This window comes from Ostrinia furnacalis, unplaced genomic scaffold, assembly GCF_004193835.3.
Source record: "Ostrinia furnacalis isolate ACB-3 unplaced genomic scaffold, ASM419383v2 OfSCF2609, whole genome shotgun sequence".
NCBI classification, from domain to species: domain Eukaryota; kingdom Metazoa; phylum Arthropoda; class Insecta; order Lepidoptera; family Crambidae; genus Ostrinia; species Ostrinia furnacalis.
The window spans coordinates 463,753-489,658 of NW_021132848.1; the positions used below are offsets into that span (position 1 = coordinate 463,753).

Consider the following 25,906-nt stretch of genomic DNA (forward strand, 5'->3'; position numbering starts at 1 on the left):
TGTGGGCGCGCTGGCGAGGCCCCGGAAAGAAGAGGGCCTCAGTCTTCTCCAGCGCGACTTTCAGGCCGAGGCGTCGTATCTTGCGAGCGACTAATGTGCCGCCCGCCGACGGCAGCCGTGCCGCGGCCGAAATGTCTTCCCCCGGCCAGTGACCAGAGTGTCATCCGCATAGCATTTATGACACTCATGCCCGCGAGAAGGACGCCCCGGAGGAGCCAGTTGAAGCCTAGGTTCCACAAGAGTGGACCGAGCACCGAACCCTGCGGAACCCCGCTGGCTAGCCCGCGCCATTTGAACTGGTCGTCTCTGTTAACATACAGGACTTCGCGGTCCAGTAAGTAATCGGCCACCAGCGCTCGAAGGTACTGAGGCACTCTGTGATGTTGAAGTGCCTCGAGTATGGTGGAATAAGGGATGGTAATATGGTATTGAAAGCGTTGGCTATATCTAATGATATAGCCAATATAATATAATAATATACGAAAATGAACTAGGTTCCACAATATCGAAATATGACGATTGAATGTGTAAACCAAACAAAATAATGCGAAGTTTTGAGGTGGTTTGAGTTTTAAAAATATTTTATAACATTTTTTTCCATTTTTTAATCGGGAGTGCTGGGCCCCTGGTCATAGTGGGCCCCTAGGCACTGGCCTAAAGTGCCTTATGGATAATACGGCACTGCTTCCAAGTCCTAATTCCATCATTCTACTTCTATCGTGGTGCTAATAATGAAACTTGAAACTTCTTTGGACTTGAGGTGCCTTCCGGAGATTAAAATCTGTGGCTTTCATTTCAATAGGTTCGGGAGGACACCGTCAGTTTTTTGTAGGGGGATCCCCACCATTTCTACCCTAAGTTGCAGCTTATTGCAAGGATTTAAATCATTATTATCCTGTTTTATAGAAGTCATTAAGTCTTTGTTTACGAATATTATGAGTTACGCCCACTTTTCACCTTTATGCTATTAAAAAAAATTTACGTTAGGTAAAACATATTGTTGCAAAACAAAGAAAAACATTGTTATTGAAGGATGCAACAGAATACATTATCTATATTTGCACTTTTTGCCACTTTTTTATGTTGTTGTGCATTACCTTCGGTACTATACGTCGTTACCACAGAATCGTTTTTTTTACTATTAGCTACATTAACGTAATATAGAGGAGTACCTACCTACTCAAAAACTCATTAATATATCTCTAAGTCAGTCGTCTAGTTATAAATCTAAATTGGTTCCATCCACGTGATTAAAATAAACCACATAATCACCAACAATATTAGAGTTAACTGTTTGTAATATTTATTACAATGGCACTAACCATTCAGGCATCAGGCGCCATTTTGTCGTTGACTTAAAACTTCGGCTTTTATGATTTTAATGTTTTCTTGTTCTTTTATCTTTGTGAGGAGATATTAGTAAGTTTAGTGCGTCCTCCGAAAGGACGTTCAACTATTTAGAGATAAGTTGTACAATCACTTTGTTTTTTGTTTATCACAAATATTTAATTATTTGTCAAACACTTGTCTTGATGACTTTTTTCTAGAAATCTTTCAGCTATTCAGGTAGGTAAATGACAGTTTATTAACCCTGAATATGACTCCCTAATAAAATAAGTATTTTAGATCTATCACTCAAAATGCACGTTTTGCCATGTAAAGGGAAAAGAGTTTTCAAAATTCCCGCAAGTTCCCAATCAAATAAAATGTAGGGTAGTAACAAAAAATACACACCTTCAGATCCCTAATGAACTGTTCCGTGACATCGCTCCTGACAGTCTCGCAGCAGTAGAAGGCGTGTTTTTCCGTTACCGCCCGGTAGAGGGCGGCTGCTTGCCCGGAGGTGGCCATTTTGACGTTTAGCGTCGCCTCGTGGCCCTCAGCTGTCACGTATGACAGCTGGAAGATGCGCCGGAGTGGCTGCGCGCGGTTTATCACTGTGTACTTGATGCTGGAATAGATAGAAAAAGATTTTGTTAATATTTTAGAAGCGTTAAGAGGTGACTGAGAGAGAAAATACTAAATCAGGCCTCTATAAATGCCAGCGTAGAGTAAGCCAAAAATCATCCAACAAATGCAGGGAAATTTTGCCTCTGGTGGCTCTGGTACCTACATAAAAGAGAGTCGTGTTCTTTCAACAGAGACTATGATGATGAGAATATAGGTTCGACCAAACCAACGCGTGCAACCCATCGCTATCACGCGTTGGTTTGATCGAACCTTAACTCCGCAAAACGATGCTTTAAGTATTGTTGTAAAACTACTTTTGTTTATAATTTATTTTTAAACTGCGACAAAAAGCTGAATAATGCAAAAATGACAACCGTTATTGGCATTAACATAAAACACGCGTATAGTTTAAATTACATTGACCTTACACACTCTACTTAACAATGACTAACCGTCCACTAAGTATTAACTGACAATATTAACCTGGCTTTCTATTCTGTATTTAATGGTAATTTCTTTAAAAGCAATATTGTTAAAGAAATATCTGTCCTACAAATGATAATAGGCTTTAAAACAATTTGTATTCCTTTGTTTTACTGTTAGCCAATAACTTCGCATTTGGTAAAATTATAGTAAAGAAAATTGTATAGATTTTAAGGTTGATAAACAGAAGATAAACCTGTTAAAATTTAAACGTAAGTAATTTTTCGTGACTATGCCTACTAATTATTTCAGCTACATTATTGTATGCTTAATAATGTGACATTATCTCGACAATTTTAGCAATTTTATCACTTTTCAGCAAGCGAAGTATCACATTATCTTATCTTGAGAAACAGGACGGAGAGTGCAAATAGTAGGATTAGGTAGAAAGTCTTTAAAAATATTATATTAGTACTTAGATTATATTGTTTTTCGGCCTAGATTAGGCACGAAAAACAATCTTTAACACGGTTTAAATGATTAATTAACTACATCTCGTGTTATTTTTTGTATTATTTTTATCACTAAAATATGCTGAAAAAGCTGAAAGAAATTGTTGAAAGTATTAAACACCGTTAACGTCAAAATTATTATACTTTGTTTTTATATAAAGTAACTAGCCAAAGATTGATAAAATTAATTATACTTAGGTAAGTAATGTTACTTATTACATCATTTTTATATTCTGAGCAATGACATCATAAAGTACTTAATAATCTTGTACATACCTACTTGTATTATTAATGCGAGTAATATTTTACTTAGAATAACATAATATTTTACGTAGAGCGTTTCTGCTTATAAGGTCCTGCTATTTTTCTAAACTACGTTATTAATCACATCAAAATTCCAATGTTTACATTTCAGTAGAAACACAAATAACAATAAGATACATAAAAAATATTAAATATTTTTTGTTAAACGACTAAAAAGAGCGCGACAAAAACTAAGTTGGTAGAAGTTACGATAAATTTAATCTAACTTTCTACATATAAATTAATTAATTATTATTTTGAATAAGTAATCCATTGTAAATTAGCACTAAATAATTTCAGTAAGCAGCTCGCAGGTCGTGAATACGAAAGTTGCAAAACATGAACTTTTTTGTGACAATACATGCATTATCATAATGTTCTTGGTACAAACATACTCGTAATGACACGGTTTTAAAGTGAACAATATTGACAAAGCCTGGTTTTATTTTAAACGTGAAAAACTATCTTATTTATCCAAAAATAGATAAAAAAAGACAAACTTTCGTGTCAATTGTGCGAAAGGCATTGAAATAGGTGTAACATTGTACGAAATAGAGGCAAGGTTTTGTATTGTCAAAATTATACCAACTAAAACCCGCGAACCTTGAATTGATTGGCATCTGGTAACACAATGCAACATTAATTGGACATTTATAAAAAGGACAAGTTTAAAGTTCAAAACTGTGTAAAGAAGAAGCAAACTCAGAAGCAAACTGGAAGCAAACATTTTATTTTAACGACATGAAAGAATATACTATTGACAACTAACAAGTATTCGGCCAATGGTACAAATTCCAGGCCAGGAAGGATTTAAAAAAAAAAAAAAAAAAAAAATTAACATCCTTCTAGTTAAGGTTGACATTGTTTGTTCAACTTAATCAAACAGGGTTTACCTATTTGAAATTGAAGTAGAAATAACTTTTTTACGACTGATTACGTTAAAATTCGTTCGTGACCTGCCTATATTAATCGTTTTCCTTCTTATCGTAAAAGAAAGTCATTTATAAAAGATTAAAACAATGTTTATAATGTTGGGAAATTGGGAATGCTCAGTAATTGCGCCGTATTGATAAAAATTATTGTTTACGCTACTTCGATGATATCATTATTCTTTATAGTAATGTGGATCAATTCGAGTGTTTTTCACTCATAATAAAGCTGTTCAAATAATTACTCCTTTGAAATAATATAGCCCGTGTAACGTCGAAGTCGTAAGTTCTGGAAGGGGGTTAGACAAGGCGCTATTCTATTTTCTATAATAATTGTAGAAACTTTAAAATTTTATCGTCTACCTACTTGTGGCCTGTGTGAACTGTAAATTCGGAAAAACAAAAAATAAAGTTATGTCATGATTTGACCATAAAAATACTACTCGTATAGACGGAAGAAGAGGAATTGGCACTACGAATATTATTAAAGAATTGGCGTGGGCTAGAATGATGGCATTACTTATTTGGAAGTAAATTAAATTCACTCCCACATAGACTCAATACAAAAAACTCAACTAACCTTTGTTTTTCAACCCCAATTTCTTGCTCTCCGTTGCACGCCGGCCGGTACACCACGATGCCATGTGGCCCCACTCCCACGCACGTGCTGAGTCTGCAACCGCAGCCGCCGCCATTTTGACCCGTTGCTAGGCAACCCACGGTCGCCCCACCATCGATCTCTTGCTCATCCCTCGCCCTGGGCTCCTCAACTTGCTGCGTGTGGTAAAGCAAGTGACTGTACAGATTGTGAGCGTTATTTGTCTGCGTAACAGGCTTGCAGAAGAATAGCTCTTCTCCAAACGACTCCAAGTTCGAAATTTCCTTCAATAATCTGTACTGAGCTAGCGACGCACGCATACCAGCAATTTCACAATGATAATCTATGATCTTATTCATGTGATCATCAGGCTTCTCTCCTTGAGGTCCAATCTTCTCGCACTCCTGGTAGATGTGAACAGGAGGAGCGTCAGGGTCGCAATCCCCGGTCTCTGCTTGGGCAATGTAGGCAATAATGCGTCTCGCTACTTCCAAATCTGCCACAACAAGTCTGCCTTCAGTAAGGTCGAGTTTCGCGTGCAGGTAGAACTGGTGGCGAGTGGGTTCGTAGATGAGGAGGTGTGGGGGCACCCAGAACTTGACGCGGAGGTCGAGTCGCCCTCCAGGGGTTCGGTGGGGATCAAGGGGGTTCCGCAAGTTTAACCACCTTCCGGGGCCTGATCCCTGGCACACCCGCAGACCGAAGTAGTCGGCCTCGGCGCCAATCTCCAACTTTTCGCAGACCTGGAACAACAGAAAGAAATTTTAAAGATTTATCACAGTAACTTACACACCCTTATACACAATAACTTCAAATGCTACCTTTATTCTAATTTCCAAGCATTGCGTCATGACCAGAAACACTATCAATAACCAAACCGGTTTCGGTCGCACACGCGCAAGCGCCAGTCTTACAAACAAAGACTTTAGACCTAACTACTGTGGAGATTTTCCTTTTGTGCGTGCGACTTACCTAACTATTCTTAAAGATTAAGCGATTGTTGCGAAATATATTTTGCAACAGCAAATGATCATAACGGTGTAATGATGGGTTTCATCTATAAGTGTGTAGTATGCTCCAGGGACGGCCAAAATTGTCTAGATCAGGTTTGGCAGTGAAAGTGGTGTGGGCAACCCATTATTAATAGCCAATTTGTCTAGCCACGAATGTCGTAATGCTACGAGGATTTTGGAAATTACACATTAGAGACTGGTGGACCATTCACATTTAGGTACTCAAGAGTTTTAAGTAGTAAGTTGTATGTTACCTAGTAATTGAATATGTCTAGGATCTTCCATAGCTACAAAATTGTGAAATCCGCTCGGCAACAGGCACCTACCTATCTTCTTTTTTGACTCATGTACTTGTTATACATATACCTATGTCACGTGATTTTGTAAATTTTAGAATTGATGACGTCAAGAGTATACAAGACCTAAAGATGTTACTATGTTGCTTTGACAAAGAGTAGCTTGTACACATGTAGTACAACTGTACAAGATACATGCATAGGTGTCTCTGAAATGTAGACTCCTGCGACTGCGAGTAATGAATACCTAGTAGGCAGGTACTGGAACTGGTAGGTACATGACATGCTCCAATATCAAGCTTGCACAAAATATAGAATTATAGAACAAGGATGTATCAAATTGTCAGTTGTTTATTTAGGTGATGCACAGGCACACCAATTCATGCAATTTATTTTCTTTATTTACAGAAGATTTATTCATATTCATTAAATACTAGCTTTCCGCCCGCGGCTTCGCCCGCGTGGAATTTTGTCTGTCACAGAAAAACTTTATCGCGCGCATCCCTGTTTCAAAAACCGGGATAAAAACTATCCTATGTTCTTTCCTAGGTCTAAAGTCCGCCAATTTGAATATTACCCATATATCTTTACATTGCCTAAAATTAAAGTAACTCGTGTATCAGAAGTAATTGTTTGGCAAAAGACCTTGAAAATGCTTATTCGGGCCAGATGGTAGGTATTAAAGCAATAGTCAGGTTTTCTCGATCTGCACTAAAACATGGCGACCAATGTCACCTTCACCTCAACTGGAATTCGTTTGCTCTGCTCGCTAATACGAGTAGAATCATTAGCCAAACCGTGCTAGAAACTGCCATGGGTAAACATGGCAACGGCTTCGTTAAATATTTAGACATCATGTTCTCTTGGGATAAATAAGAGGCTTATCAAATATTTTCCGACGATGCTGGCGATTAAAGTACTTGTATCTTACTGTCTTGAAATTCAGTCGTTATAATATAAAGAGTAAAAACGTAACGTGAGATACAGGAATAAATAATGCAAAATTAACGATAGAAAACCAGGCAAGGAATGAAAAAATCGAAAAAAGGGTACACTTATTGCGCAACTGAAAGGCATATTTTTACAGATAACTGAAATAACAATACAATTAAGTAGGTACTGATACAAAAACCCGGATACATCGATTACCTGGGTCACGAATGGTCAATTCAGATTGTTCACCGTTGACGAACCACAACGTGAAGCAATGCACTCTGAATTCGTATAATCTAGACTTATGGACTTTGTATTGTTACTTTTGAATATTTATCAGTTGGTTGACGTCTATACACTATTTAGAAAAACGATATAAATTAAACATAATTGTTTTCGACGACGTAATCAGTTTAATTACTACAATAGTTTACGTTTAATTATACGTAACGAAAGTCCTTACCCAGTATCATATGTATTTTAGAGAATTATCTAAAAAAAATATTGCTTAAATGTTAATATCTCGTGTTTGTGCACGTGGTTAAGTAGTCAAAAATATTTTCAAAGATTCCCAAGAAGAACATTAGAGCATGCGAAAAATTTACAATATCACGTGAAGAATTTGCAAATACTCGTACATGTAGCTACTTTATACCTACCTAAAACAAAAAACATTTAAACCAGTATTAGGTATGTATTATCTTAACCAAACATACGGCTAAGAAGTGTATGAAACGAACTGCCTTAGTATTGTTTTGAAACACTATACTTCTGTGAGATGGGAAGCAAAGAGGTGTCATTTGATACAAAAACATAATTTCAGCTTCTGAATTTGCATTTTCGCTTGGAAAAATAAAACACACATTGAGACTGTTAAACTTTAAAAATTGTTTCAAGAAAGGCATTTACATTTTCACGAGTCATGTCATTACATTTATTCTTTGTCGAACCTAGATCGTCTTCATTTTTTTTGTCTAACTAACAACAAGAATGACCTCAAGCCTCTTTTAAGGTTTTACAAAATTGTTCTGAACACGGAATACGGCAATTTTGTCCGGTTCCCAAAACGCGTTAAGGTTTCCTGCAGATTTTCTTGGAACCATTACCCTTAATAGCTATACGTGATGAACCGTTCGGCTGGAAATCTTGATGTACAGGTTTTAACAGCTTTTTTGCGTTTGGAGTTGCTGTCACTGTTACTATGTCAGAGTCTTGAACAAACTGCCTCAAGTTCATGAAAAACCTTTTCTTCTAGACAGTCAGTTGGCAACAAAAATCAACATTTAAAAAATACTTTCAGAGCTAAATTCAATAAAGATCAAATCCATTGTTCAAGTCTTTAAATTTTGCATGTGACAATGTTTTCGCAATATTTTTTTATTTTGAGACTAAAATCACAATAGGAAATTTGAAAAACCAGTAGTTTAACATGATAAATACCTACATACATACCAACCACCTTGGAATTTGTACTATATTGCTGAAATCATTAATATTAGCAATAACATTTCCTAATAAGAAATTAAAGAATATTGAATGGAAATATTCAGTCATCACGACAATGGACCAAGAGAACGGCTTGCACTACATAGCAAGCAGGTACCACATAAGAACTAGGTAGCTGCTATTGTAAATATATTATCTTTTATTTAATTTCCAAAAAATACGTAGGAATCTATCCAGATCCTGTTTTTCCAAAAGCTACAATGACAACACCTTCCCCGCCATCTTGTCCCGCGATTTCGAAATGTCACACGTGTGCGTTTGCGCTTCCTAAGGGTTTGAGGCCATTGACCGCATGATGTCTTGATTCCATTTTGAGTCTTACCACATAGGTAATACGACGGTTTATATGACGAGTTTTGATAACACTGCGCAACAAAATATTGTAACAAGGAAGGTACAAATTAGAATAGCTAATGTACAGTCGTCAGTGAAGTACTTATTGCTTATCTTTTAGATAGGTATTTATTTCAGCCTATGCATAAAAATAACTGAAATGAGATCGAGGTCACGCCTGTTTACGCTACTGGTAAATCTATAACTGACGACGAAGATTGTTAGTTGTATAACAATGCGTAAGTACCTAACTAATATTCAATTATGAGAAACGCAATAAACTTGTTTACTTACTCAGAAAAGTAATGAAATGAATTATGAATGTACATATAAACAAAGAAACCTAACCAAGATTGAGACCTACAAAGTTATTCGAACATTAGTGAGGATATTGAAGATAATGCCGATTCACCTGCAGTTTCAACAGCTTTAAGTATTTTCTGATTTAACTTTAATGACATTATCGATGCATCTACAATGTGATCGCCTACGCCTAGCAAAACAGTGCTCAACAAAAAGCAAAATGGGAATCACAGAGAAGCAAAACACCGGGACTCTGATGTTTTCTACCCATCTCTTTCCAACACGTGCAGTTATCTTGCTCACTCCCTAAGCCATGCCGTGATCACGCGCAGGGTACATGGCACGCGAGCTCGACTAGATGGCTGACTGGTCGCGTGTATTTTCGACGAAAGGCGACTGATCGAGCGAGCAGTCGACCGAGAGATCTCCAAACAGTGAAACAGATTAACCTCGCTGCCAAATATAACCCGCTATTTGTGTGTTCATTACAATTGAGATTTACACATTAATATAAATGTCAGAAGCAATTATTCCAATTTGGAGAGACAGTCTAGATCGTATTGTAACTTAAGACGATGACGAAAGCATACATAAATATCACTTTTGGGATTGGAACAGTAACTGTTTATAGCCTTCAATCAGGTACCTACTTATAGATAAGCCATCAAAACATCGTCAGAAACTTTGTTTGAAGTTTAGGCGTTACTGTATCTAACAAATTCACCTAAAATGATCAAAACATATTTTTAGAATATTGTAGTCAGTTATACAAATTAGCAAATTTTAAGCCCCAGCATACAATTATTTACATTTCCTGAGTGGCAGGATATGTATAAATTGTACATAGAAATCTACGAGCTTTTCTACGAGAATCTAGAACCTCTAGCCTAGAAGCCGGAGAACGTACTGTGACAAAACCTGTTGAAACCTAGCTTCTTATGTCATCATCATCATCATCAACAGCCCTTTACAGTCCACTGCTGGACTATGAGCCTCCTCCACTATAGTAAAGGGTTTTGCCATAATCCCCACGCTTGGCAGGCGGGTTGGAGATCGCAGTTTAAAAGATTTATGTCTGTCAGAGAGCGCTGCTGCCCGTTCTCTGTTTGATGTGTAGTCCCTAAGTCGCCTCTTACGACACCCGCGGGAAGAGTAGGGGTTGGTGACAAATGTATTCTACTCTGCCGTCACCACACGGCCGCAGCTTCTTATGTAAGCACCTAATATACACTGATGGTAATTTTGATACAGCAATGAATCTTAGAAAAGTTAATTTCTAAAAATCTTTCTGAATGTAGGTGAGTAGAGAGTGAAATACATATAATATCCAAAATTTTGAAATCCTCACATGGAAATGGACATCCTAAATTTCGAAATCTTCACACGAAGAACAGGATGTTACTAATAACAATAGACGTGCTATTTACATAAACATTGCAAAAACTATGGTTAACTGCGAAGTTAGAACGAAAACACAAAAGACTCGTGGCCAAACAAGAAGGACCTTGCAGTTAATGACTTCCATATGATACAGAAACTGTTTTGGATGTAATCACGCCTGTGTGTGAGGTTTACTTTGCTTTGTTTAAGTTTACACTTGATTCTAAGCATGATAAATTATTACATTACGAAGACATTGTTAAATTTCAGAAAGTTTATTGGTCTCGTAACGTCTAGAAGACCAGACTAGTCAGAAGCGAAGCAGACTTTAAGAATATTTAGAATTTATTCTACAGTTTAGTTAGGTTTTGGTCTTTGTTTGTGAATACCAAACAGTTACTCTAAATGCAAATCGATTTCATAGCCTTGTATGTTCAGTAGATTTCCTTGAAGATGCAGTTTAAGTTACCTTTTATAGCTAAGTAATTGTATATTAGTCATGTTACTAATATCGACACACATTGATCAGAAACTGCAAACTCATGCAAGTAATAACGTCATAGAACTGGTAAGCAGGCTAATGATTAAATTGGTAGTAAACAAGATAATGCATATTAAAATACATGGCGGAATATCCGAAAAGTTCACAGTTAAATAAAAACTTTATCATAGAAGACTTATTCTATCTAAGACTTATTTCATCGAAAAAGCTGACTACTGAGGACTTCTCCTTTACCTACAACAATACGATTCTCCGATTAAGTTTTGAGAATTTTACACGTATTTTCAATAGTAGCTTCTAATATTATTATCTATGGCATCTGTATTTGAAGGTCTTGCTTGAAGTAATTACCTACATCACAAATTACTTTGTTCATCACTCTTCATTACCTTGATTTTTACATTGAACTTAACTAAATCTGCATGGTAAATATTTGTTGTAATGACGTCATTAATTTACCTGTTAGCAAATCCTTTCATTTTGGGTTAGGTTTAAAAAAAAGTTTAGGTATTAAGATCATCCAAACGAGCGAATGCGTCAAAAGAAAAAGTGCGAACTTTAAAATTTTTTTGGGTCAAGGAAAGGAAAGTAGGTAACTAATTTATTTTTACATTTTTTTACATTATTTGACTATTCATTTTATTCATTATAAAATTCTTCGTTCAAATTATTAAAGTCTGTTAGATAGGTATCAATCAAAACATTCCCATGATCGTAATTTGCATGCCCGTAGTTATCATCCATCTCTGTCTTTACAACGAATTTACAAGAGATAGAACAGACTTGTTAATTGTTTGCTCAGGCTATAGTTTTATGTAAACAGAAAACAGGTTTCGCGAAAATAGTTACTGCGCATTATAAAAATGCGTGCTTTTGGAATTTGTTATTGTATTTGTATAATTGGCGATAAGTAACATAATAAGTAGCTTATCGGTCACCTGTTAATGCCTCTACCCGTAAATAATGAGATATCGGTAAAGAGTAAAGAGTGAATGCAAGTAAACACATTGTTAATGCGAATTACCTACATTGTATAGATTACAATCAAAATCTTAAATAATACAAGGTAGGTAGATAATTAGTAAATAAACATAACGAGTGTTTTCCACATTAAACGACTGTTTACCCAATAACAACTAACTCAAACAAATAGCTGCCGAAGCAAAACAAGCATCTTATATTACTACAGGCTGTTTACGATCTGTTTCCGTGATCTTTATACGCTTATTGGATCACACAGAGAGCTATCGTACTCGTAAGTATCGTAACCCCGTTTGGAAATCTAAAATTACATCATGAATCCGTCCTTTTTTTAATGCAGACATCTGGCAGAGACAGACTTATTTACGAGGAAGTATGCTTCAGACAGACAAAGTTACAAAAACATCAAAGATGGCCGTTAACTTTGAACTAAATATACAGTTATTAAGCTGTTCTAAGAAGTTTGATTGTTCTGAATAACGATTAAGTATTTTTAAATTGAAACCGTCTTCACATCGTAGACTTATTAATTGATAGTTAATGATTTAGTACTTAATCCATTTGAATTAAGAGCATTCCAAATTAGACGATCTTCTATGCCTATACATATCGACAAAGATACGTCAATAGCCTCAACTCCTCCAGAGTTCCAGACCCTTATCTTTCGAAACTTCAGTCGCATAAAAGGATCGCCTTGGCGCCTGTCGACATAAAAACGTTTCTTTATTGACTCCAGTATTTCGCAATTACAGCTTTTACAACTCTGTTGGCATCGTTCCACACAAGTAGTACATAACATGTATGCAAATAATGTGAAACCGTTTTATATGAAAATGAAATAACTGAGAGAAGAATTGTAATAACTGGAATTGTCATTAAACTAGACCAGGCTAGCAAATGATTTCTTGGTGAGTATGATAAAAGACAGAATAAATACGAAATTACCTAATAACAGGATATTTAAAAGAATTCAGAATAAATGAATCGTTGTCACCATGAGTAGGTATTGGCTGACGAAACTTCTGCTGAAAGAAGATAGTCCTTGGAGACTCATAGAAACAAATACGATTTATTTAAAGCCGAAATTGAGGTCAAAAACATTTACAAAATTCAAAAGTACAAACATTTAAGTATGAATCACACTGGTACCTACCTACTTATTACTACTCATTGTAGTCTACAACTGCGTCTTATTTTATACGCGCTTTATTGCCGTAATATTTTATGAGTTTGTTTACATAGTATAGAAATGTAGGCATATACTCAGTAATGTATTGAATTTTGGCATTCGTTTAGAACTGCTCAGTCACGTGGGATAAAGTCAATGAGACGTGAAAATATTTTTCTGGCGTTAATTTTATACGACTCGATTACATCATTGAAATTGAAAAGCATCCTGTATAGGCCTCTGTGTCTAGTTTAATTTGACTTGTTTTCAATCATAGTAGGTACCTACCCAGTTAGTAAATATTTAATGTAATATCAACATGTAAATTAATGTTGGTATTTGTAGCGAATGTTGCCAAGTTACAATTTTAGGTTACATAGTTAGTTAGCGGTTGTCCATTATCAAACAGAACGAATATGGCAGAGTCTGATAACTTAACCACACATGCCATAAAATATCCTTATTCGTGTTTGTTGACTTTACCACAGCTCTGGTCTCACTACTTTGTGATGCGCATAAAATTTTCGCGCGTAAACTGGCGTCTGCCGGCCATCTTGTTTGCGATTTAACATAACACAAAGGATACATTGTTACTATGCTTTAAAATTTGTTTTTTAACTGTAGGTATACAGTGTGAGTCACGTTAAAGTGTACATATGAAAATAGATGAAACTAGACCTATTTTTATCGACAAAAAAGAGGTCAAAAATTTTTTGAGATTTTTTTTTAATTTTTTTTAGAATTTTTTTCCTTCCAATTACTTATTGTAAAGAAAACGTAATAACTTTTAAACTAAGCGGTATATCCTGATAAAGTAAAAACAGTTATAATGTTAAATAACAGGCAATAGTAAAAAAATACAAAAAATACACAAAAAATGCCAAAAAATAATAAAAAATGATACTTTTTGAAAAAAAATTGCTTAAAATTTCGTGTTTTTTTGGTTATTTCATAAATTTCTCCAAAAAATGCCCCTATAACAGGTGGTTTTTATTGTTTTGTATTATTTTCTATCGCATTACCTTTGTAAAACCAAAAATTGCATGTCTCTATCCCTATCACAACATTTGCTATGATAGTTTGAACAAAGGCCTATCACAACATTATTCTCCTCTACAGGTAGGGACAATTTCAATTTTAACTAAAATGCTTATTTTACTTCGAAATCTTTTGTTTTTACTTGAAATCTAACTTGTCTTTATCAAAATTACAAATCTAGAGCCATTTTCAGTTTCGTTGTTAACGAAGCGTTGAATGGCGCGCCCGGAGAGGCTTAGTTCAAACGATCATAGCAAATGTTGTGATAGGGATAGAGACATGCGATTTTTGGTTTTACAAAGGTAATACGATAGAGAATGATATAAAACAATAAAAACCACCTGTTATAGGGGCATTTTTTGGAGAAATTTATCAAATAACCAAAAAAACACGAATTTTTAAGCAGTTTTTTTTTCAAAAAGTATCATTTTTTATTATTTTTTGGCATTTTTTGTGTATTTTATGTATTTTTTTACTATTGCCTGTTATTTAGCATTATTACTGTTTTTATTTTATCAGTATATACCGCTTAGTTTAAAAGTTATTACGTTTTCTTTACAATAAGTAATTGGTAGAAAAAAAATTCTATAAAAAAATAAAAAAAAATCTCAAAAAAATTTTAACCTATTTTTTGTCGATAAAAATAGGTCTAGTTTCATCTATTTTCATATGTACACTTTAACGTGACTCACACTGTATACTATACCTAAATGTTTCTTTTCAATAATTCAGCAGTTTCTATTTTTAATTTTTCATGACTACAAGCCACATGATAAGTTATCGCTTGTCAACGCACTGAAGATAGATAAACCAACGGAATATGAAAAACATGTCTTTTGTTTTTCAATTTGAATACCCACTATTCGTTTAATCCGTATTTAGATAAGATTTTCCAAAAACAAAATAAGATAAATAAGGGAGACGTAAAGAACTGCACCAATGAAAGTTGTCATAACAAAATCAACTATTTTAAAGGCAATAGGTAAGTAAATGATGATTAGAATGTTTCTTCAAATACCTTTTAAGCTCTTCAAATGGTTTCTCTAAACACAACATGGTAACCATCGCAACTAACTAATCTCTGTTAGGTGTAAGTACCTACCTACCACGGGTTGCCAATCACATTTGACCATAGTATCTACTAATAAAATGAAAATTTAACTATACTTGTTCACGTACGAGTTACACAGTATTGTAATTCCTTTCTAATTTCAGTGACCTATCCTTGAGAGTACTAAACAGTTTTGTTATTAGACCCAAGAAAAACAATCACATACTCAATATTTAAGGCACGTATTGTATTGTTCGTAAGTAACACTCATTGGGAATATAAAGTGGGCCTAGGCGAATTTTACAGTTCGTAGACAGTGTAGGAAGTTCAAACGCTGAATTTCTCATAGATTTTTCGGTTTGGACACAATTTGGACGTGTTGTCGATAAAGTTTTATGATATGACATACTTATTAGGAAGCACGTAATTGCTCACACACTGAAAATAAAATCATTGCCAAGAGGTCGTTGTGCCCTTGAGTTTTATTGTCGTTTTTAAAGATGCATACTTATTTAAAAATCAAAAATCTGTAAATATACATATATAAATAATAAATCTAGATATCAGGTTGAAGGTGAATTTAAAGTTGAGGCATTTGGCCAAGTGTTTTGTCATAAAGCTTTGTCGAATTCTCCCAAAAAATGTAGACTTCGTTGTGATGGAAAGTGGCAACTATTTTGTTTAAGACTATTTTAGTTTTTATGAATATTCAGAGAACTTTCACAAGTGGTTACAACCAAAACATATGTTAACCCATTTTAGGAGAATGCAATCGTCATCTTTTTGGACTCGGTCCAACGAATTTCACGCGTTTCATACATGTAACGGGACTTTACCTATTTCGTCTTGAATGGCTGCCAGCTGAAATAATAGGAATTTGTCTGAAAAATCCGTGTAACCTTTTGACTTTTTCTGGCTTTTCATATTATATTATTAGTGACTGGCATTGTCTTTGAAGTTCTATGTTGATAACAAAACAAGTTAATTTTAATACTTTCAGAAGGTCTCTTTGTAGGTAAAAACGGCTAACGGAATATCAAAAATATTATTATGTTTGAGTGAGTCCATTTAGAATTCATGGGGTATTGTCAGTCAAATTAGTTCCGCGATTGTACAATTGATAAAAAAGATTGTATAGAATCTTTTTAAGCAATCTTCTATAGTTTTTCCTATTACTGTAACAAGGGAACCCCGCCTATGATCGAATGGTCGATGACTTAGGTCAATTTGGAAGCTGTCCAAAGCTACACGTGATGAAACCGTGACCAAAAGTTGTGTGGGATCCCTTCAACGCCCAGACGGGATACTTTCCCAAGGCAGAGAGTTTTAAACTCTTCGAGATCGTAGAATAACAAAACGTAGGCAATAAAATAGATTTACACTTTCAAAACGCCTATAAATATAGGCACGAAGATGAAGTCGTTTAAAAGTTTGAAAAACAAGCTTTGGAAGCGTAAAATGGTAGAGTTACCAAGCATTGAAGATCCGTTACTTGGCAAATAAGTATAAAGTCAATATTTGTACTACCAACCAGTTCAAGTACTCGACCCACTCAGTTATCAGGTACTTCAAGAGCATATTCATTAAAAGGTTACATTGTGTTTGTAAACAATATTATATCTTCTGCATCCTTCAGCTTGCATTACCTCATAATATTTTTACGATTACTTATTACGCTTGCACTCCCCACTTTTTCTTCAGCCATGCGATTTTCTGCTTTAAACGTAATTACATAGGCGTTAAAACCCGTATTTTCAAGTGGGCGAACAGGTATAGTAGTGGGAGATGGGTATACGTGATCTGTGTAGCGTTTTAAGGAGTGCTGCAAGGTGCAATTTTGGGACCACATTTGTTTATTATTTTATTAACACCGGAATTACTTTTACCGGAATTTTAGTCAAGTCAACGAATTGGCAAAGGCAAACCACTCGTACGGATTATCAGATGGAAAGTTGTTATACCGCAGGCCATAGACATTTGCAATAAAAGGGGAGTTGTTGATGCGTTGCCAACCGTTGTTGTGGCATTTTACATTCCACTAGAGAAGTAATACCCTTTACTGAATCAGATTCATGAAAATAGCTTCTTTTTGGTTGCTATGCGTCATATTATTCGCACATTTTTACTAAGGGCTTTATTGCCTTAGTTTCAGACTTGGTTAGAGTACAAATGGGGTTCAAAGATGTAGTGTGTCATTATCATTATTTATTTCATGCATGTTGTAAACCACCAGCTTTTGCACGGAATGCTTTTCAACTGACACAGTCGTCAAACCAAGTTTTTATATGAAAATCAAACCTAAGAGAAAAACCTCTAAGGAGGTTTTATGCATCGGCAACACTCCCCACCCTAGTGCTGGAACAGCACTCACTATCCAAGGATATTGGGGCGACGCGCGACGCTGACCTACGCCAAATTCCGGTCTTAGTTCTGACGTCCACGGTTCTGATGCGTCCGTCCTTTCCAGGATAGACCCGATGAATAATCCCTTTGGGCCATGTATTACGAGTAGAACTTGGGTCCACAACTAACACCAAGTCACCCACCTGCAACGGCGCCTGCTCTGAGTTCCATTTTTTCCGTGGCAGCATGTCTGGCAAAACTTCTCGCACCCATCTTTTCCAGAACATGTCTGCTAAGCGTTGCGCCTTCCGCCACTGCTTCCTCAGATGTAAGTCGGTGTCATCAAATTCCCCGATACAAGGCAGATTTGAAGAGCTGCCTAAAAGAAAATGATTCGGCGTTAACGACTCTCCCGTTGTCGGATCTACTGACACATGCGACAATGGGCGACTATTGACCATGTTCTCCACCTCCGCCNTTATTATTTTGGTTCTAAGTGACAATTAGTAATTTTGACAATTACTAAAGCTAAGTTACACCACCCAAATTTAACGGTAACTATGACGTTAACCAGTGCATTTTAGTTGGAGTTTGACAGATTTTTGACGTTTGTCAAAATGAAAGTAAGATGGTGCAACCCAGCCTAAGAATCCAGTCTTTTTGGGTAGTAGAGTGTTCGTGGTATGTATTACTGAAATAGGTACAACTTGAGTTTAGTCTAGAATGCTTCAAATAAAGTTTCATTTGATATTCTAAAATTAATTCGTTCAATCAAGAGAGACATGGTCACTTAAAGATTGATTTGGAGAAAATGCAACTATGGCACTCAAGAATGTGATGTCGCTCTTTTTGTCAAATAAAACATTTTTTACTTTACTTTAAAGTTTTCCTCTTCTATAACTTTGTAAATTATGTACAGAATATTTTCGTTATTAAAGGTTGATACGCCAAAAAAACTTGTATCTGTACTTACTTTTTTAACAAAAAACACAATTTAGTCCAAAAAAAGTTAGAGCCATCAAACGAAAGTATCAAACTCGCCTTCCGAAGCTGCGAACTGGATGCAATGGTATAATCTCGAAAATTGTCTTAAGAGAGCATAGACGTTCCGAGACGAGTTACTATTAACTACCAGTGTTGTTTGTTGATGAGTATCGACTGTCGATATGATAAAAAAATTATTATAAAACACAAAAATCACATGCTCCACACTAAAGGCGCATCTGGTACTATGCCGTCTGATAATGCAAATCTAAATATTATAACTCAAAGGTAGTTGACTGACTGACTGACATGGTGATCTATCGGAGCACAGCCCAAACCACTGGACGGATCGGGCTGAAATTTGACATGCAGGTAGATGTTATGACGCAGGCAACTGCTAAAAAAGGATTTAACGAAACTCCACCCCTAAGGGGGTAAAACGGGATCCACGCGTACGAAGTCGGGCGGGCGGCCGCTAGTCACGAATAAATGTATTTAACTAATGTATAAATGTATAAACAGAAAAACGTCTGTCCAAAAAAATCCAATCTTTGTATTTACCCGACTGTACCAGAAGGAGGGTTATGTTTATTAATATCATACACGTCTGAAAAAATTACGGTGTAACAATAATTAGCTAAATAAAGGCGCATCGCAGGCTTGAAACAACCTGATTTTCCGAAGAGAAATAACTAGGTCCCGTGCCTCGGCTGGCTCGTTAAGCCGTCAGTCCGATTAAGCCATGTCAGAAGCGATGGCAGCTCATAAACTTTGACAGGACCTAGGTTGTTATATCCCTTGATAGAAAAAGCTTAAAAACTACCGAAGCTTTTAACCGCCTGTGTGGTCTAGTGGTAAGACGACCTGCTTTAGATCTAGAAAACCCGGGTTCGATTCCTAGTGTTGGCAAAATTTTCTACTCGATTGGGTTAGTGATAGGGTCTACAAGGCTAGCTACCACCATCTTACCCAAGTCTGTCACCATAACAACAATGTTAACCGCATTGTTGTGTTCTGCCATTTGGAATAAGATAAGAGAAGCCAATTCCTCTGTGGTTGAGGATCCCGGGTGAAGCTCGCTTTCACTTTCGGCCTGATCATCACTTTCCATCAAGTAATGATCACTATTCCAAGAAGATGCAGGCCAAGAGATGTCTGTTTGTGTAATTATATTAACAAACTTTACCCCCTTACTGTTAAAAGTTACACGTTTATTGTTTAACACGGCTTTTAAATTACATTTCCAAATAAACGTCCCTATAAAATACTGTTCAACGAGCGTGTAGTTTTTTATTAAAGAGGGTTAAAATTCAAGTATTAAATTCGTCCTTGAACCGATCGCGTCCACTTAACTAATACGTGCTAAGATGGCCGCCAGCCAATTTCGCAAGTTTAAACTTGCAACGAAAAAACTTTACATTTCCGAGTGGATTTCTGTATTCGAGCCAAAAATGTGAATCAAATGAGAATTTTACGGAAGTTTACTTCTGACATGTCCCCGTCACCAGAGTTTTAGCAAAACGTCTTTTATTCTGATGTTTAATTCGGTAATAAAGATTAAATTACAAACTTTGACTTTTTAAAAAGTTTGAGACTATTTTCATTTTGTTTTTAAGGATACGAAAAAGTTCTTAAAATCCTTTGGGCTTAAACTTTGTTAATTCTTGATGCTTTTGTAAGGTAGGTATAAAATTTCAAGGAGTTATAAAAATAAGCTTCTAAAAGAAGGGGTGGTAAGCACCTTTAACATAAATTGATTATACTAATAATCAGCTATTATAATTATTTACTGTAATGTTTTGCATAGACTATAATATAGTGCTTACAAATCGTCAAATATTTTGCTCTTAAGGAGCCTCTACATATCTCATAATCTTTTTACCCTACCAGCGCCTCGAGACCAACATTTGGCAAGTGCTGAAATTGGGTACTTAAACTTTTCTTAAGATTCATAGTCTTCTTGGAAGACTGCTTTTCTAACGTCGAATGTTTAGCACTCTGTGTCTATCTCATCAACACACGATAATCATTCTTTAGAATTTCCATCGATAGAAATAAAACCTAAGTACGTCACTAACCACGTATCACCGAGCGTCTCAAACTTAACGCATTACAGCAAGTGCATGCACCTCCAGCCTGAAACTTGCGTCGTAACCTCGCACCGGCGCGCACGCATTACGTCATCAGAAGGCCACCGGTCGCTTTGCAAGCTCATGGCGATTGCGCTGTAATGACCTAGATGCTATGTGCTGATACGATGAAAACGCTTTGGTGTTTATTTTCTGGACTATTAAATAAATATAAATAAATAAATATAAATAAATAAATATCAATAAATATCCTTGGACATTTTACACTGCGCCTCTAGTCCCAAACTAAGCAAAGCTTGTACTATGGGTACTAGACGACGGGATAAACATACTTAAATACTTTTTTTTGTAAATACATACATATTAATTACCCTTTACAGAAAAACATCAACTAGTTATAGGTTAAGGCTGAGTTGCACCACCTTATTACTGTAAGTATAACCATAACCAGTGTTTTTTGTTAGGAGTTTGATAGACTTTTGACGTTTGTTAGATGGTGCAACCCAGCCTTAGTTAACAATATTGGTTTACTAAAATAAATTAGTTTTTCCTGAACTAAAGTTAATTTAACACAACTACATAGCTTTAGTATTAAACCTACCCACTTAAAACCGTTGTACCCCCAGTATTTTATCGCGTGGCAATGGATGGCCACTACCTTGCCACATCTGCATTAACTGGGCCAAATTATTAGCTACTTTGTACCTAATTACATATTATACTTACCTACCTACCTGATCGCTATAGAATTACTGCAAAACTTTTAGAAAGATATCATCATAGTTTCGATGCATTTATGTAATACCACCCTGTATACTATACAGGGTGCGCGTTAAATTATGAGCTGGAGATTTGCATCTCAAACAATACAGTTTTGTATATTTCCTCTATTAAGAGTTTATGAGGTACCTTAAAGTATGTTTCAAGTAGTTTTATGAAACAAGTTTTGTGAAGGTAACCCTTATATGAAAAGATACTAGATGATAGAAAGAGACTAACGCCCGTATTCACAAACGTTACTATGAGGTCTCACAGTGCGCGTGGACGCACAGGGAGACACATGAACCAATCACAGAGCTCTATTCAACGCTGTGCGTTCGATTTGCTGCTTCACTTAAGCAAGCATCGTTTGTGAAAACAGGTTTAAATGACCCGATGATTAAGTAATGGGTATTGCTATAATTCTTCAGTGTTATATGATACGATCTTATTAACCGAAATAAATTATTATTTTTCAAAGTTAAAAATTAACAACGACGGCAAATTCAGAAATACTAAGGCATGCCAAGAAATTGTACTCGTAAAAAGAAAAAATAAATTATGATTTAAAAAAACGGGAAACATGGAATAATCATCATCATCATTTCAGCCATAGGACGTCCACTGCTGAACATAGGCCTCCCCCAATGCTTTCCATGTTGATCGATTGGTAGCGGCCTGCGTCCAGCGCTTCCCTGCTACCTTTACGATATCGTATGTTACACGCTGCGACATGGAATAATAATTTTAACCAATTTTATCAGTTGTAAGTGTTCTTTAAAAAATAACACTATTTACTATGCGAACACGTGACAACAGTAACTCAAAAATTAAATTTAATATCATAATCGTTTAAAGTTACAAAATACGAGCGATTGGTATTTAATACAAACACCGAAGGTAGTTACGGTTGTTTAAGGTTCGAGCAAACCAAGAGGAAATTTTTTTTTTCGGCGGTAGTTCAACATAGTCAACATTCCAACCTATTTTTAGGCAGTCTTAAAATGGCCGCGGTAGACGATCGTCGTAGGTCGTCGTTTTGAACATTTTTGTGTTTTGTTCAGTTTTAGATTAAGTTTAGTGCTCTAGTTCATGGTGATTTGTTTCGTGTGATGTGTAGTGTGTGTGTTTCTGAATAATACGGGAGGTGAGGATAGATTGAATCTATGACAGGTTGGTGCTTACTTTTTCTTATAATTGACCGAATTTGATTGTGTTAGAACGTATTTGAAGTCAATTGTAAACCACCAGCTTTTGCACGGAATACTTTTCTACTGACACAGACGTCAAACCAAGTTTTTTAATAAAATCAAACCTAAGAGAAAAACCTCTACGGAGGTTTTATGCGTCGGCAACACTCCCCACCCTAGTGCTGGAACAGCACTCACTATCCAAGGATATTGGGGCGACGCGCGCCGCTGACCTACGCCAAATTCCGGTCTTAGTTTTGACGTCCACGGTTCTGATGCGTCCGTCCTTTCCCGGATAGACCCTATGAATAATCCCTTTGGGCCATGTATTACGAGTAGAACTTGGATCCACAACTAACACCAAGTCACCCACCTGCAACGGCACCTGCTCTGAGTTCCATTTTTTCCGTGGCAGCATGTCTGGCAAAACTTCTCGCACCCATCTTTTCCAGAACATGTCTGCTAAGCGTTGCGCCTTCCGCCACTGCTTCCTCAGATGTAAGTCGGTGTCATCAAATTCCCCGATACAAGGCAGATTCGAAGAGCTTCCTAAAAGAAAATGATTCGGCGTTAACGACTCTCCCGTTGCCGGATCTACTGACACATGCGACAATGGGCGACTATTAACCATGTTCTCCACCTCCGCCATTAACGTCGATAGCGTTTCCTCTTTCAGGGTTCTCTCTCCGATGACAATTTTAAGCGACGTTTTTACAGTTCTGATCAAACGCTCCCATGCCCCACCCCAGTGGGGGCTAGCCGGAGGTATAAAATGCCAAGTCATGTTGTTGTTAACTCCCTCCCTTTTCAGAGCTTCTTGGTCTAAGCCGGCAATGCTTCTGGCCAGTTCCTTTTCAGCGCCGCGAAGGTTAGTCCCGTTATCTGAAAACAGGTGACTAGGCCATCCACGACGGGCTGCCATTCTTCTTAGAGCCATTATTAGGGAGTCTGTAGACAGCGATGGGACTATTTCTATGTTCACTGCACGAACGGTTAAGCAGGTAAATAACACGCCATACCTTTTCTCGCGTCGCCTTCCTACAGCTACTTCCATGGGCCCGAAAAGGTCTAGGCCGCAGTAAGTAAATGGACGATTATGGTGCGCCAACCGAGCATGCGGCAAATCTCCCATACGTGGAATTCGTGGAGTGCATTTTCTTATTCTGCACAACATACACTGCGACACCACAGTTTTCACGGTAGGTCTTAAGTTAACAATCCAATATTTCTGCTTTAACTCATTGACGACGGTTTCTTGATTCCCATGAGCGGCCTTGACGTGATGGTGCCTCACAATGAGGCGTGCCACTCTGTGTCTTCCATCCAGTATGACGGGCCTTTTCATCTCAAGATTAACGTCTTCTGCTGCGTCAATGCGACCTCCAACTCGAAGCAAACCCTGCTCATCTTCAAAGGGAGTTAAGGTAAGTAACCGGCTACTGCGATCTACACATTTTCCATTCCTTAATGCCGTGATCTCATCGCTAAAGGAGTCCATCTGCGCCTGTTTTATCAACAGAGATTCCGCTCGTCGCATCGTATCGCAATTTACATCACCGGTAAGTCCTCTGCACTTGTCAATAAACTTGAGAGCGACCGCCGTAGCCCTCACCAGGCGAAGCCAGGACGAAAAGCGATGCGGGTCAGGCACAGGTAAGGCTTCAAGCGAATTTTCCATAACCATAACGTAACCCGACTGCATTTGTTCTGTTTCAGGTTGAACCATACCTGCGGGCCATGATGTTTCAACTCCGTACAGGAAAGAAGACCCCGTAAACCATTCGCCGCGAAAACAGTCTAAGTTAAACGAATCTCTTGTAGCCAAATCTGCTATATTCATTTTGGTTGGAACATGTCGCCACTCACTCACACGAGTAAGCTCATCAATTTCACCCAGTCGGTTCGCTTCAAAAACTTTATATTTCCGTGTGCTATTTCTTATCCAATGGATGACTGTGGTTGAATCAGACCAAAAGAAGCGCCGTTCAGGAGCAAGTCGGTGCTCCTTCCCAATCGCGTCCGCCAATCTTGCGGCCAGGACAGCAGCTTGGAGTTCTGCTCGTGGCACAGTCATCGGCTTCACCGGCAGTACACGACATTTACTGGCTGAAAATGCAACACGAATTTTATCACCATCATTCCAACGCCAATACGCAACCGCGCTCATAGCCTTTGTAGAGGCATCGCTAAAAACATGAAGTTGAAGGTCGCTGTAGTTTCTACCATTCGCAGCACTATTTCCTCCGGCCTCTACGAAAGTTGGTGCGTCTGTTTGGCAGTGATTCGGTATAGGGCTCTCCACCAATGTCATTTTTGCTACAGGTATTTCAGTATTAGGGTCCATGCTGTCGTCGGTTGTTCGGTGGACATTTACGTAGCATCTTGGGATACGAATCTGATTGATTACCTTCAGCATGTCGATCCATTGGCACCATCTTGTGTAAATGTCATCGGGTATCAAATCATCCCAACCGACGTTTACCCTCCAAGTATCCTGCAGCATAATTCTTCCTTGTATAGTGAAGGGCGATAAAAAACGTTTTAACGGATTCCTTGGGGTTACTTCTCCATAAAAATCGAAACGATTGCTGATCCTCAGGCTTGATCTTCACTCTTAGAAACATGTCCTTAATGTCACCAGTCACTGCAATTTTATTTTCTCGGAACCGCAGCATGACACCAAACAACGACAAGAGTAAATCTGGCCCTGTAAGCAAAAAGTCATTAAGACTAAATNGCTCGTCCAATTACGTATTTCGAACCCTCCCGCCTTGTGTATCTCAATCACATCTCTCACTACATTAATGGCACTTTCTTGGTCCGGCAAACTATCGATGTAGTCGTCCATATAGTGCGAATTGATTATTGCATCAACCGCAGCCGGCTTAGAACTCTCAAAACGCTTAGCGTTCTTGTTCTTAACAAATTGAGCTACAAATGGCGAGCAGTTAGCACCAAATATTAAAGATGTCATTACATACGTTTTAACGGATTCCTTGGGGTTACTTCTCCATAAAAATCGAAACGCTTGCTGATCCATGTCACCAGTCACTGCAATTTTATTTTCTCGGAACCGCAGCATGACACCAAACAACGACAAGAGTAAATCTGGCCCTGTAAGCAAAAAGTCATTAAGACTAAATCCTTCAACTTTATCAGCAGCATCAAAAACTAGTCTTAATTTTTTCTTATTTGGGTTATCAACACCAAAATGTGGCAATACCCACGTCCTAGGTGTGACAGCATCATCCTTTAGTTCCTCAGCGAAATCGTTTTCTAATAAGTGCTGAATTCTCTCCGCGTACCTAGATGCAAACCCTG

At 37.1% G+C, this 25,906-nt stretch overlaps 1 protein-coding gene across 1 annotated transcript in view; it reads right to left on the reverse strand.

The window, feature by feature from the left end:
- Positions 1-25,906, reverse strand: part of dnr1 (E3 ubiquitin-protein ligase defense repressor 1) — a 42,444-nt gene that overhangs the window by 5,627 nt on the left and 10,911 nt on the right. The window contains exons 2-3 of the mRNA XM_028309097.1: positions 4,698-5,458; positions 1,735-1,951 (exon numbers count right to left, since the gene is read on the reverse strand). Of these exons, the coding sequence (XP_028164898.1) occupies positions 1,735-1,951; positions 4,698-5,458 (978 nt within the window). The remainder of the gene's footprint in view (positions 1-1,734; positions 1,952-4,697; positions 5,459-25,906) is intronic.